General features: G+C 34.3%; 2 protein-coding genes across 2 annotated transcripts; one reads left to right on the plus strand and one right to left on the minus strand.

The window, feature by feature from the left end:
* Positions 1-352: 352 nt before the first annotated feature.
* LOC123540400 (uncharacterized) lies at positions 353-5,588 on the minus strand. Its single transcript, XM_045325393.2, has 8 exons — positions 5,396-5,588; positions 4,995-5,123; positions 4,611-4,736; positions 4,014-4,157; positions 3,525-3,642; positions 2,976-3,044; positions 2,456-2,595; positions 353-2,028 (listed from the first exon to the last, which is right to left on the minus strand). Exons 1-8 carry the CDS (start codon positions 5,466-5,468, stop codon positions 1,862-1,864), a joined length of 966 nt encoding a protein of 321 aa, XP_045181328.2. The 5' UTR covers positions 5,469-5,588; the 3' UTR covers positions 353-1,861.
* A 2,404-nt stretch (positions 5,589-7,992) lies between these two features.
* On the plus strand, positions 7,993-16,338 carry LOC123540953 (uncharacterized). Its single transcript, XM_045326288.2, has 10 exons — positions 7,993-8,143; positions 8,495-8,507; positions 9,298-9,397; positions 11,043-11,185; positions 12,158-12,278; positions 13,941-14,097; positions 14,403-14,545; positions 14,735-14,883; positions 15,442-15,568; positions 16,023-16,338. Exons 1-10 carry the CDS (start codon positions 8,078-8,080, stop codon positions 16,204-16,206), a joined length of 1,203 nt encoding a protein of 400 aa, XP_045182223.2. The 5' UTR covers positions 7,993-8,077; the 3' UTR covers positions 16,207-16,338.
* Positions 16,339-16,407: the final 69 nt, after the last annotated feature.

Consider the following 16,407-nt stretch of genomic DNA (forward strand, 5'->3'; position numbering starts at 1 on the left):
AATCTATACGTTTTACATTTATGAATTTTGTTAATGTGGAATGCATTATTTTTGTATGTGTATTTGTTAGTATTTTTGCAATTTTTCTGTGAAGCACTTTTGAACGTGTACACGTGCATGAAAAGAGTGCTATATAAATGTGGTATAATAATAATAATAATAATTAAATAAATAAATAAATGGTCAATGATCACTTTTACAATATTTGTATCCAAACTTTTTTTTGCAAAGAGATAGGATTGCGCCACAGTTGAGGGTGATACCACAACATCAGTGTGTTGACACTACTAATTGAATAGTTGGCATGGTTAAGGGTTCATGTCTAACAAACGACAAATCAAGGAAACAAGTATTATATCAGACAGCTTTATTGTAAAACAAATTAAAAGAACATATATGCAAGAGATGACAGGTGTAATAACTAACGACTACATTAGCAACCAGTGTTGCCATAGGGAATAATCCGGAACATTTAGACTATTGACATCATAACAGACTCCATGTTTATAAACCCACATTGGGGAACTCTTTGAACAATATATATTTAGATATATACCTAATAAAATAACTTTGTAACTCAAGATTTCCTTTTTCTTGTTGTTCTGTCTGACTGGACATACTGTGAAACTATCATTTAATATTGATAAAACATAAAACAAATAAGGTATTTATCGTACTGGAGCTCTAGTTTGTCGTTCTGGAGTGTCGGAGCTTTTCAAACACGCCGACAAGCCAGAGCTAAATAGCAGAAATTAGCCACCACAATGTTCTAGCTCTTGAGTCAAGTTAAGCCAAGTCAAAAATCTTTTATTTCATGAATACATGAATTAATGAGGTGATCATTTAACAATATATTGAGGCTCATGCGAAAATAAATGACATGATTCTTTTCTAACAAAATATATGTAAGAGTTATAACACAAATACATTCCATATCTGAATATAATATGCCATATAATAGATGAATGATGCCCCAATTTGGCATCGGATAGTAACAAAATGTATAATTATGGAGACGGAAATATATTAACAATATCATTTATCTTAACTGAGGCAGTATGATTTTAGCAAAATAACAGTTTAAAAGATCTTTTTTTATTTTCAGTGTTTATAAGATTTTTCCAGTTTAAATACATTCGGAGTTCTGAAGAAGAATGGTTTGATATTATTTTGGTTCATTTGAAAACAGGCTACACTCGGAAAGATAATGAAACTCATCGCCTAGCTTATGTTAACAGTTTTTTCATGTTCTTTGGTTTAATGGTATTCTTGTCCAAGGTAACCGAAGGTTTCTCGTGCGAAATTTTATCATAAAATGCAGCAAAGACGATGTTTTGAATAATCTGTAGAAAGTGCTGTCTAGAATAAAGGAGTACCGTGCCTTCGTAAATAAATTTTAGAGCTTGTATCTAACTGCCATATTATGCTATTTGCTATTCGTGGACGTATATTATCAAAACCGCATTTAATTAAAATAGATTAGACTGTAAACAACCATTGGCATTTTGTCTTAAAAGATTCGTCCTTAAATTTTCTGCTTATACAAGGTTACTAAACCCTAGTGCCGCCACCAAAAAGTGTTGTAAGAAAATAATGACATTTTAAAGATGCGTTACTTGTAATATTTTGTTTAGATAGACGTAATCAAGTCACATACAGTATTTGTTTGGACCTTATCCTCTTGGTATACAAAGATCATGTTACGATATCACGTACAATCTTTCAAAGTTTTCATAATTTAAGAAAGGTAGAGCAAGATGTAATGGTAAAGTATTTCCATTTGTCATTTCATGATTATTGTAAGATAATGGCGTCTGATCATTAGTTTACCTAATAAACAAAACCGAAAATTATCTTCGACTCAGTACTTTTTAACTGCTCTAGAAGAAGTGCTCTTCTTCCCGCCATATGATGTAAACATGGGCGCGTTAAATCCAGGTGACCTCATTCCATCAAATCCAACATCATTAAGGTTTACGTTCCCAATCACTAGCGGTGTAATTACCACGGGACGCTCAGATTCTAAATCTGCAAAAATACATGACAAACAGCTGAACTTCCTGTAGCTTCATGGAAAAATGGGTCCTCAGTCACCGAGTGGTTAAGGCCGCTAAAGTCGAATTACTAGCCTCCCACCGATTTTGGGTCGAACTCTCGCTTAGGGTGTAGAAAAAGTCTTTCCAAATCTGATTTACGGAAGGTCGGTGGTTCTATCCGACGGATAAATGGAGTCGCCACTAGAAGCTGGAAAGCCGCCATAGGACCTATATGGAAAAGGTAGGTACTTGCTTTAATCTTTTAAGGATTAATACTGGAGACAAACATCTTGCTGCGTCCAATTGATTACACCCGCCGATTGCAGTCATGTGTGATGGTCATACGAAGTTCTCTTTATCTTTCTTCAAGTCAATTCAAATATAATATATTACAATATATATTTGCAAGCGTGTTTTACCTGACTCCTTATCCTTAGCCTTTGGTGTAGATTCTGTCTTTGGCGTAGCTTCTTTCTTTGGCGTAGATGATTTCTTTGGCGTAGATGATTTCTTTGGTGTAACTGGTTTTGGTTCCCGTAGCGGTAGACCCCAGGGCGTGCTGCAAGGACAGAAAAGAATAAAGTGAAGCGGGCAATGTCCATTGCAATTCAAGATTTACTAATTTATGTTACCCATATTGTATTGTTTTCCTTCTGTCAGAATGACCTTTATTAAGCTAAGGTATTGCTATGAGTGCAAACAGAAAATGTCGTTCCGGACTGATTTTGTACAATGAATATTTTTCTTGCTAGTGATAAATAAGCTCTATTTTACTTATTCATGAATGTCGCATTTGATGTCTATTTTTAACGTCAGAAGATTGTACCTTTTTATACTCATTATACTCATTCCGCGTTCATTTCATTCAAGTCTAATAATTTGCTTTTTTTGCAACCACACAAATATTGATAAAAAGATCAGATTGTAAAGGGAACTTACTCGTCTACATATTCATACTCCTCTTCTTCTTCTTCCTTCTCTGGTTTGTTTTTATAGTAGTCACATGGACTTAAACACATAAAAACATTTAAAATGTCGTAAGTTATTCATGTATAAAATGTGTTATAACGCGGAAATGAATGTTTGAACCTTCTAGAGAATTTGCTTTCCTAACAAGGTACCTCGAACATATTCTTGCTTCCACACGGTTAATGTCCATGGTTTGAAGTATTAAGAAAAGTTCATACTTTTGTATTCCTAACTGTCCAAATTCGAACCCGTTGTGTTGGAGAATGTTTGGGCGACGCCAATTACCTGCACATGCATTGATTGGGTGTTTTGTTTGACTTTGTTGGGTCTTGTAAATAAATCAGTTGATTTCGTATCAGACGCAAACAGTCATCCGCCTTGGAATCGGATTTACGCCTAAACGATTGGCAGTTTTTTTCCCAGTATTGATCTATTAGTAATCAGACAGTCGGACTGCTAGCGTTTCTAAATCATATTAAATAAAAAAACAAAAATATCACAAAGTAGCATATGGCTTACATCGGACAACATGTGATCTGTCTGTTGAAGCTGGCGATCATGTGACCATACTGTGGATATTTCTTAGGAAAGCACGTGCCAAGTCGATGAAATCGGATGCACAAAATAATGCATGTACCTACAGAAATAACAAACAATGATATTATAATTTAGGTGAACTTAAGGGACCAGCTGATACTGCTAAAGAGAATATTTTTATTAATGATTTAATAAAAGACAAATTTCCGATACAAATTTTTTCTTTGTTATCAAGTAATACGTTATTTTATGAGAAAATGGCCAGTCAGATGTTGTTATTTAATTTTGATGTCATCTCTCGCAGACTTCAACTGAAACTAAAAATATTTTAGATGGTAGTTGCTGATAATTGTGTTTTTTGATACATGCAACATTTTTTCTGTTTCATGTACTGTCGTTCCTAAATTAGAACAACACTATAGCGGAACGGTTTATGGCAAAGAATAATTGATAACGAAATGTTAGTCTCACCAAATATAAGAGCCATAAAACCCATGACACTCCAGAAAAGATATTTATTGTAGGACTTGTCAAACCAGTCATATCCTGGCGGAGGTTGTGTCGATGTTGTTGTTGTAGTTGATATGAAAGTCTTCACAGACACGGTCGCACTAGCTGCAGGAAGAAATAGTTCGAAACTCATCTCGGACAGATTAAAATTAAAAACGTGATAAAGTCTCACGAGGATAAACATTTGATAATTTGATACTTTGTAGACTATCCTTCATAAAGAATACAAAAAAATAAGCGTGACAAAACCAGGAGTTTCAAAACAAACCCCCCCCCCCCCAAAAAAAAAAAGAAAGAAAGTAATGTCGTCACTTTTTAGATCTATTTATTTTCGTTATTGTGGTTTCAGTGGGATTGGTAGCACTCGACAGTATATCCATAGACACCAACACAATCCAATTAGACATCTAGAGGCCAAACCATATCCTTCAGTTAGTTTAGCTTATTAGTGTTGTTTTTTTTTCAAGAATAACATATCAATAAAATTTCTTTACTTATAAACCTAAACCAGGGATGGGGTGGGTGTGTGGGAAAGGAACTGTATCAAACTTCACTTACCAGTACCTCCTCCGTCTGTAGCAACAACATGAATCTGCCATGTTACCGGACCGTACTCTACATCTAACCTATTGGCAAGTGACAACTCGCCACTCGTAGAATTTACAGCGAAGTAGTCGGATCCGTCTGCAAAAAATGATATACAATGGTAGTGGTCGAGTGGTTAAGCTCACTGCTTTCAAATTATTATTCTATGGGTTTCTTTCGTGTTGGTCAACTAAATTGATGATTCCATCAAAGTACGGTATATGCCTTAAGTATTGTTCGAAGAAACACACGCTGGCACAAGGCCAGAAAGAAAAAAAAAAACAAGTTACTTTAGTAAACCTAGGTGTAGGGTATAACATGTACAGTGCTTTACGTAGAAGGGAATCTTGTACATACCGGAAGTTGCGTCAATGCTGTATGATAAAGTTCCTGAAGACAGTGTGCACGCTATCGTTTCTAAAGTCGTACCTGAAGTCGTGTTTATACCGACACTTATTGAATACACTGTTGAACATGTAGGCTGGGCTGCAAAAGAAATGTGAAATCGACGAATGTTCTAATGTCTTAGTTGAATGGAAATATGGTGCATATCCGGCCTGCAGTCATGGGGTTTTGAGGTCTTACCAGTCTCTGTCACTCAATTTTAACAGATAACAATATTGTAGTCTGTTGTGATTAACATGTGGTTCAAAATAGTTTTCTTTAGCGAGCTTAAAAACATATATTTACTCAAAACAGAAAGATACTATAACTAATTCGATTAACTCTAACAATTAATAAATTATATTCCTACTTACCAGAAGTGGGTAAAAAAACTGCGCAGAACACATATATAATTCCTATGAGAAATGATTTTAAATTATAAATCATTGTCTTTCTTTATATATTCATAACGTTTCAACAGTACATTTATTCTCATACGAGACAAATGTTTTATCAATATACGGAATACTACGTTGCCATTTACTGTAGTCTTTAAGAATATAAAATCATATCAAGTTATATTTAGTACAGTATTTATTTCATAGAAGAAAAGTCAATTGAAATAAAACAAAAGGCATTTAACGCTTGGATCGTTTAAAGAATGAAACTAACGGTTTAAGCGGTCTCAAATTTGACAAAAGTAATACAGATCGTTTGGCTATACTCGATTAAATGGGCCTGGGTCAAATGAAACAGCATTAAAATATACAGGTAACAATGGGCTATAACTGTATCTATAAACGATGGTTATGGGGAAAATACTTTTTTGAATTTCAAAGGACTTTAAAAAAAAAAAGACTAAATAGTTTTATTCACGTCATATTTAAAGTTTTTTCCGTAACACTCGGAAGCGGCTCTGATATAATCAAAAGATAGAGACACATTTTATCTATGTTCAAAATTTTTATAGTCAATTGTTAACTGTGTGTCACCCGTGTTGCACTAAATAGTTTGCTTTTTAAAATGTTGCATCTTGGCTTTATATCTTGCTTCTTCACTGTTTCGTTGTTATTGTTGTTGTTGTTGTTTAGTTGTTTATGATAAAGATGATGGTCATGATGCTAATGCTGATGATGATGATGATGTCGACCTGTACCGTCTTTTCACTATGATCAGTTTTAATTGCATTTGTCGAAGAGTTTCCGATCCAATAAAATGAAATTTGATGAAGTATAAACTGATTTCATCATTAAGAAATAACAGACATAAGTTTGAATAACACATGCCAGTGAAAAAACTAGAATGATTTACAATGAATGTGGATAGAGTTATACTCCAAGCCTAGACTATACCATGCTTACGGATAGGATCAAACTCTTAACCTAGAATATCAAATGCCTGTGTATAGGTAATACTCCCCACCTACCAGTCCCAAGCCTGTGCATAGGATAAAACTCCTTACCTAGAATACCCCATGCCTATGAATAGGGTTATACTCCTAACCTAGAATACCCCATGCCTTCGGGCAGGATTATACTCCTAACCTAAAATATCCCATGCCTATGAACAGGGTTATACTCCTAACCTAGAATACCCCATGCCTTCGGGCAGGATTATACTCCTAACCTAAAATACCCCATGCCTATGGGCAGGATTATACTCCTAATCTATAAAACCCAATGCCTGCGGATATGGTACTACTCATAACCTAGAATATCTCATGCATATAAAAGGGCAATACTCATAACCTGGGGTATCCCATGTCTGTTGATAGAGTCATACTCCTGACCTGGAGGTCGTCGATCAGATTCACGTCACCAGTTCAGTCGCCTGAAAGATTGTAATGTGTATAATGTTGGCACCTCAGTAAATCTACATTGCCTTTATATAGGACACATTCTAAATGGATGATAATATAAACCTACTTTAGAAATAGGCCAGGCATGTCCCAGTAGCTGAGAAACAAAAGTATTTACCGCATTTTATAAACAATTGTAATCTGTTTGTGAAAACAAACAAAATTAAACATTACTGTTCAATCTAAGATTTTGAGCATTTCGAATTTCATGCGGATACATTTTTGTTCCTTGGTTTTTCTTGTTTTATTTGTTTATGGACAGTCATTAAAATGTAAAGTATAAATTTTGGTATCTTATGTCTTACATCTTTTGATATAGTATATTACCATGCATGAAGGATTTTTATATTCATTGTATGTGTATGTTGTACACTGTCTTAAGGAAATATCACTTCACTTACAAATAAATTTTGTCTCTTGATATAAAAACAGCGATGAGTATCGAATAGGAAAAAGCTAGGACTTGCTTACTAAAGTAAATGAGTGCCGCAAAATGTCATAAATCTTTGAAGTACAAACCGTAATATTTAGATATTTATATAATTTTAGAGGTTGAGTATATTTTGTAATGCTTTACTACAAGATGTGTTATTTATTATCTGTGAATTTGCTTAATCATTTTAAATAAATATATACAATAGATATTTACGTATCATGAAATTAAAATCGTGTTTTGGGTTGTTTTTTTTCCATTTTAATTGAAAAAAAGATAATAATAAAATTGAGCCACACTATGAGAAAACCAACATAGTGGGTTTGCGACCAGCATGGATCCAGACCAGCCTGCGCATCCGCGCAGTCTGGCCAGGATCCATGCTGTTCGCTTACAGTTTCTCTAATTACAATAGGCTTTGAATACGAAAACAGCATGGATCCTGACCAGACTGCGTGGATGCGCAGGCTGGTCTGGATCCATGCTGGTCGCAAACCCACAATGTTGATTTTCTGGAGGTGCGGCTTATATTAACATACACTGAACTCTGATATAGAAACATATTTACTGCAATCACATTGTAATAGACAGATAGACAGACATATAGAGTTTAAAGAACAAAAGCAAAATATATTCCCCGCAAACGGCTTTACATTTATATTCACAAGGAGGAATCGGAAGTGTGACGTCACTCCACAATCTCTAAACATTAATAAAACACGAGTTTAAAACTATACCTATTTATGTAGACTAAAAAGAAAAGAAATGTATAACCATTTTAAGGGAATGGATCTCCTCCTAGTGCTAGGCGTAGTGACAATGCTAGTCAATGTAAGTGTCTTTGAAATTATTTGTTTATGTTTTGTTGGAATACCAGGATAACTGTTGTTTGTTTGGAGAGTCTATGCAATCAGAGTATGTAATATATATAGTTTTAAAGTACACATATATAAACATCTGATTTAAAGTAGCTGTTAATGTATTATTTCTCCTTTCTCTCTTTTCAGAAAATTGGTTTTTTTTCTATTTTTCATTTTCATCTAAGATATTAAACTATCAGATAACTGTACAAATGGTGCACAATGCAAATTATTTATTATACATTAAAATACATGCAGCATTACTTTGAAGTTTGAAGACGACTTCTACGTGTTTTTATATTTTATTCTTGATCTTTTTCAGACGGCTCATGCAGGTAATATTTTATATTTGTTATAAAATAGGTTAGAATACAATCTTACTTGATAACGCCTTTTCAGGGTCCAATTTTCACATTTTGTCGCAGCCGGTACTCATTCAAATTTTGGCGGAGCATGATAATTCCTTTATATACACATTTCTTTTTGGATAAAGTTGTCTTTGCAGTCTGAATTTATCAAGCGAGTTGAACTATATAACAAGAGACATCACCAATCTCTGCAGACTATTTTACCTGTTATTACGCGATTAATGAAAGACACATACGTATGATTCCTTTTGTCACATGTTAGCTTTTTTTCACCTAAAATGTAGATATTTCATGATACATTAACCAAATCCAAGCCCTACAAGAAAAATAACGCCTTAATGACAAACCAAGCGCGACAAGCGATTTGATGCCAAACCAAGCTTAACAAACGGAGTGATGCCAAACCGAGCTTAACAAGCAAAATGACACCCTAATAACAAACCGGGCTTAATAAGAGAAGTGATGCCCTAATGACTAACCGAGTTTCACAAGGGAAATGACACTCTAATTACAAACCGAGCTCAAAAATCGAAACGATGTCTTAATGACAAACGGACCCCTACAGGCAGAAGGACGCCTTCTTAATGCCAAATCGTGTTCGACCATCGAAATGACGCCACAGTTCTAAATTTGTAAAGTTCTAACGCATAAGAGTAAGCAGATTTGAAGCTATAAGCAAAATTTAACAACCCTTTCTTTTTTCTTTTATGTCCGTTACCACTACATTGATGTTGTTGTATATTTTGTCTGACTTCAGAATGCCCGATACACACAGTGTCCAGTCAGGGAGCACAAGTCTGCTTAACCGGGATTGGCATGTTGAACAATACAATATACTCACACGATGAAATCTGCAGGTAATTCACTTACAATTGTCTAAACTACAGTGCAATTCGACATAAAGACGATTAAATTTGATCCTTTAAAGGTGTTTAATCGTATTAAATACATATGTAAACGTAAGAATCAGTCATAACATGAACCATATAACTGTGACCCGGAGTAATTTGGCTGACTGTAGTGCAGTGATATTTAAAAGTAGTCCACATCGTTTTCAGAGTTCATAATGCACTGCTACGAATTTGCCCGAAATATCGCTCTTTTTGAGCCAGGTAACCTCAAGGGCATGCATCATTAATAGATAATTATAATTACATGCATCTCGCTCTGTGGCATAAAAACCAGCATGATAGTAAGCATGATTACATAATGATCTTTAGATTGCTTATGATAAGGAGAAACACATTTCTCTTATATGAGTTTGCAATAGAAAATTATTTGTTTTATATACATAAGTAAAAATAGATAAACATTTTTTAAAAAAAAAAACAGTTTTATTTTCCATTTTAGTATGATAATAAAATATTATTAACAAGAGTAATAAATTGAAACAAAGATTTATCTGAGTACTATAGAAATGATTTATAAAGATATTTTACTATAAAACAATTGGTTAATGCATATATAAAAAAGACTTATTCTTAAGCATGAAATGCATGAATAGTTAATATATGGTGACACATTTCTTTTAAAAATGAAAATGATAAGAATTTCTGATAAGAACTTATTTCAGTTGCTAAAAGTAAGAGATGTAAACTGTGTATGACATCGATATATACATATAAAATATTACAAATTCTAAACACCCGGACCTATATGTTGCCTTTCATAAATATTTAAAATGTCAAATCAAGGAAAAAAGATGACTGCGCCGGGAATCGAAGCCAGACCGCCGTGGCAACAGAAAATTTTTCTGCTGTCGCTACCAATAGTGCTATGGAGGATTTAGTGTTCAACCCTTATGATGCTGTACGCGATTGATTTGTTCTGCCTTTGCGACCAGTGTAGATCATGCATGATTAGCTTGCACATTTGAATGCATGAATGCATGTTTCTTTCTTGTATCATAACTGCAATTTTTCACAAGACTTCCATCTGGGTTAAATTTAATACTACCGTTACAAATCTAACTTACAACATGGGTATTCCTGTACCAACCTCCTTGGGTAATTATGACTGGGTATGATTCAGAACAGATATAGTTTATTGTTAACATTCAAATATTTGATACATTCTCAATGAGCTACACAAGGACTGATAATATTGTGTTTCCAAACATACTTTATTTATGTTCTTCATATTTGGCCCGCCAGCTTAGCTTAATAGGGAGAGCGTTGGTCTACGGATCACAGGGTCGTGAGTTCGATCCCCGGGCGGGGCGTATGTTCTTCGTGACGATTTGATAAAAAGACATTGTGTCTGAAATCATTCGTCCTCCACCTTCATGTGAATAAGTTTGCATTTACTTGCGGAGAACAGGTTTGCACTGGTACAGAATCCAGGAACACTGGTTAGGTTAACTGCCCGCCGTTACATGACTTAAATACTGTTGAAAAACGGCGTTAAACCCAAAACAACAATCTTTAGACATTGGTGTATGTTTTATTTGTCATGTATTCAGTAACCTCTCATATAGTGTACATGAAGTAATTGAAATTTCAGAATGTATAGAGAAACGTTGTATTGTGTACAGAAACAACTGCATGTTGTAGGTTTGGACTGTAACCTGCCTGATATAGGGGCCAGCTTTACAAATGTCTTCAGTATCCTAGGACCAAGCAACTACGATTTCAGCTCATGCAAGCGTATGTTCCTTTATACGTGTATATCTATTGACCGTTTGATTGCAGTTCATACCAACTTATGTACCTTTCTACGTATATATCTATTGACCATTCGATTGCAGTTCATGCCAACGTATGTTCCTTTATACGTATATATCTATTGACCGTTTGATTGCAGTTCGTACCAGCTTATGTACCTTTCTACGTATATATCTTGATCATTTGATTGCAGTTCATGCAAGTGTATGTTCCGTTATACGTATATATGTATTGATCATTTGATTGCAGTTCGTGCCAGCTTATTTACCTTTCTACGTATATATCTATTGATCATTTGATTGCAGTTCATGCAAGTGAATGTTCCGTTATACGTATATATCATTGATCATTTGATTGCAGTTCATGCAAACGTATGTTCCTTTTTTTATGTATATATCTATTGATCATTTGATTGAAGTTCATGCAAGCGTGTGTTCCTTTATACGTATATATCTATTGATCATTTGATTGCAGTTCATGCCAACTTATGTACCTTTCTACGTATACGTCTATTGATCATTTGATTGCAGTTCATGCAACTGTATGTTCCGTTATAAGTACACATTGATCGACCGTTTGTTTACAGTTCATGCTAGCTAGTGTTTGTTTATACGTTATATTCATTGAACGTTTGATTGCAGTTTATGCCAGCGTATATTGATATATAAGCTACATTTCGGACATTTATTGGCCTATCATTTGCAGTTCGCACGTATGAAGTTAAAATGAGAATAAATTCTTGCCATTTGATAACAGTCCATTACAACGTTCATGCTAATGCATTATGCTATAATTTGTATATGAATCAGCCATTTGACTTAAATTCATTTTAACGTATGTTGTTTAAAAATTATTCCCGTATTGGTAATTTTACTTCAGTCCACAAAAATGATGTGATCCATTTTACCATAAGGTCCATTTTGTATCAGGAACACATATTATTTTCTGCTTTAGTAACGCCAGAAATTGGGAGCATTTGCACTAATGACGAGCGGCTTAGTCAGTACACACTTGTAGCATGTGGACCCTATCTGTCACAGATGAAACTTTATGGAGACCCGATCGGAGCTTGTGCGTAAGTTATGTATTGTTTGAAATTCTTATTTATCTCTTCTCATTTGGACAGAGTGAAAATTGTCATTCTCCGCATATACAAACAATTGAAATTATATTAGTTATAAAATACATACTAAAGTAGTTTCAATATTGCGTCGTGGAGTTCCAGTAATCTTCCGGTATTTAACGTTCTATATAAACAATTCACTAAACAGCAATAACGTGCCTTCAGCGGTATTGTCATTCCTACACGTGTAATACCTGACGGATTATGCCTTCTTGCCGGTAAAGGTTAGATCGTGTCAAAACCAGATAAGGCACACACTTGCCTTTGAATAAGTGTACATTACATGTATTGTTAGTATATTTGTGTTAGGAAATCCATATCGAGTAGGGGATGAGCGGAAGAGAAGCTTAGCTTAATTTATTTTTACGAGACAGCGTATATCCCGTATCTAATCATGAACAAACCTGTAGTATTTTCGAAATAGCCTTTACCTGTATCCGGTCACCAACACCGATTAGTGTTTCAGTCTAGATGACAATGCTTTATTTTAGTTTTTTCGGTAATGGACAAGCAATCAATGCGTCAAAATAAAAACAGTCTTGACGTTTACCCCATATGATATGTATCAGGTTAGGTCATGACATTTCTTGATCATCAGAAACACCAGAAACATGTAGGAGGCGATATAAATAAAACATGTTGCCTATAACAGAGACAATATAACAGAAGTGAATTCCAGTAATATCATATAAAAGAAGATGATTTGGAAACAAAGAACGCAGCAAAATTTATTAGTAAACCAAAACAAAAATGTAAGGGCAGACTCTCTGGAAGCAATGGAGGCATTGGTAACATTGGGAACATCAAACGAAACAAATGCACATATCACAAAACTATCCGCAAATGACACAGCTGTGGAAAGATTTCTTTAAAACTCATACACCTGTTCCATATGTATTATTATTACATACTCGTTTCTATTCCCCGTTAAGTTACACTAGTACCGGAAACGTCAATATTTTTCCATACACTGACGCCTGAATTTCATATCGGGTGCGTGACGTAATTCAGTGTGTGTTGTTGCACTACTTTTTTCTATTTAGTTCAGTATTGTCAATTCTATTTAGGCTATATTGAACAAACTTACGATATTTACATAATATTTATACGTGTAGATGCGTATGTAATGAAAAGGTTATTATCTTTGCATCGGGAAATATGCACTCGTTCTTCAGCGTTCAGTAACTATATTATATCTACAAGAATTACTGCCAGGTCTTTAAGACATTTAGAGCACTTTGTTGTTTTTTCCTAGATTGACATGTCCTACATATATCCAGCTTTTTTAATACTTCTTATCTCATTTTATATTATATACGTATAATTGCTCGAATTATTCAATAGAATCAAAACTTATAACATTGTTCGTAATTTTCTGAGCTTTTATAAAAGGATTTAGATTGTTTTGACACTATGTGTCGTAAGTTTTCCAAATTCAAACACAGAAAGTATCTGTATGTGTACACCCATTTGATATCTGAATAAATTAGGAGAACACTAAAACGGATTTGGTCATGATTCAGAAGCGCAAGAATACACTGATTAATTCTAACTGTCTAATTTTTGTGTTTGAAGTATTGTTATAAAATAAAATACAATTTCTTTCATTAAAAGGTATAGTACTCCACTAGTTCAATGTGCAGAACAAAGTTTGGGTTACCTTAGCGTACACTGCAGTAAGTTCCAAATTGAGGAAACGTTCAGGAGCCAATCAGCTAGAAGCTTTTTAAATAGACATGCTAAAGGATTGGACCTGAGTCTTTGCTTTAAGGTATATAGAAAGCGAAATTAAGAAAATGTCTTTAACTTATAGGTAAGGAACTTATGTTTGATAACTGGAATTTATATTCGTATTCTAAAATATTATCATTTACCAATACATTTAATGTGTGAAAAACTTTCTATGTTCATGTGCGATTTTAGTTAAGAACTGTTCAAAACAGAAGTGTTCGTCAAAATGAGTTTGTCTTCGGTCAAATATTGTGTAATCTGAGATAATTTGCGACATCATTGTGACGGCACGCATAAGCTACAACAGTATTCAGTATATAACATATATAAATAATCATTCTTCAGACTTCAGGGACAACAGATGACAAGAACTGTGTGGACTATGTCGCTATATTTTCGTATGACAATGTCCTAGGTTGCATGAAAAGTATTGGAAACGTTAATCTCACCGATAATATGGATCCCCAAGATAAAAAGATGCAGTGCAGGTGAATATGCCTTACTTACGCTACGTATTACTACGCTCTATGTGAAAATTGACCTGTTTTGCAAGATTATTTAAAGTTTCTCACCAACATCAAGGTGTCCAGCAAGATGATTTTATGCCAATTTCAACAGATCTCGAAAGTCAAATCACGTTCAAAACAGCAATACGATATATTTTTTGACTTTATCAGCTTTGTACAGGAGGTTTTGGCGTGTATGGTTCAACAGTTACAATCGATGGGATCACACTGTAGTATGGCACAAATGAAGTCAGCCTTGAATACCTATACACATTTGTCAGGAATGCAGAGTACTCTGGCACGTATAACAGAGTGTCCAAGTTAGTGCAATAAACCTACATAATTATTTATTATATTTGTTATATTTGCCAGGAATAATAAGTTATCTATAGTGCTTTACATAGTGCATCAAGTGTCCAGGTAAATGTAATTTGTTAGTCTGTTTTAAGGAATAGGGAGTAATATACAGCGTAACATAGAATGTCTATGTATTTGTGAGAGTAATATGAGTTTTTCCTTTAGGTACTAAAAGATAAGGAATAATATACAACAGCTGTATAGCTGTAGCATCATATAGTCTACCTCGTGTAAAACATCTAGGTCTTGTCAAAGAATGTTCATGTAAATTATCACATGTTCTTTTCTACCCTTTGGAAGGTATGCGATTCATATTTCAAATATCTGTTTACATATATGCGATTATATGAACTGAGAGTTCAACAAATAACAGAGTTGGCTGTCTTAAATATAGCGTTTGCACGATAGTACATGTAATGATTCAGAGTGTTGGACAGAAGAATGGCTAGTGTGTAAGAAAGAAAAGCAAGTTTGATCAAAGTCCCAGTCTCTGAATATTAGTATCTGTTTTTCTATCTAAGATAACGACAGTTACGTTTCTACATCGATGTGTAATGACGACTTTCGACTGGTGTCGTTTATTGCTACGAGTGGAAACGTCGTGTTGAAATCACTGGAACAGTATAACAGCAAGGACCTTGTGTGCGCGTAAGTAATATCTCACACTGAATTGTCAGTTATACGTCGGTCTCCTATACCCGTATTCTTAAAAGACACTTTTTTAATATTAGCACTCAATATTTTTCTTCCGTTTTACTAATATAGTTTGATTTAATTGTAACCGTTTGTGACGGGACAGGGAATACGACAAATACAAACTGCTAAATGGAGAAGAAAGCGTGACTATAAAGAGCCGACACTTCGTTTTTCTAAAACTGTGAATCTTGAATGGTTACACCCAAGAATGAATATTGGTTTAAGGTGTACTTACTATAAGATATTATAAGAAATTATGCCTTCATTTATGGCGGATGTCTAAATATAAAACAACCAGAGGAGGTCATTTATCTCTTCTGAAAGAAAGTTGCCAAGTATCTGACCGGATGTTGGTTCTTGTCCTTTAGTGGTAGGTTGTTTCTGATACATAGTTTATTTCTTGCAGCATCTTCAAAGCCCAATCAGACGTTCTTATGAACAACTTCAATGCCAGTTGCTCTTCGTCCAAGATACTATCTTCACTGACATCCTCATTCGGAGCATCTTTCTTGAACGGACATTATCCAAAGCTAGATATTAGTCACTGTGCAGTTGGCACTGTCACACAATCAGATACCATTAAGTCGTAAGAAAACAAAGAGGTGCCATTCGAATTTTAAGTTCAAAACGTCTTTTCTTAATGACAATTTTTGAAACCTTAATTGTTTTGTTGTAAAAGTTCCTAGGATCACAATATGCTTAATAAAGTGATAGCTAAACTAAATGAGTCTGTTAAACGTATATATATTTATATATTTAAATCCATATTTGGCGTATGAATATTTTATTTT

This window comes from Mercenaria mercenaria, chromosome 16, assembly GCF_021730395.1.
Source record: "Mercenaria mercenaria strain notata chromosome 16, MADL_Memer_1, whole genome shotgun sequence".
NCBI lineage: Eukaryota > Metazoa > Mollusca > Bivalvia > Venerida > Veneridae > Mercenaria > Mercenaria mercenaria.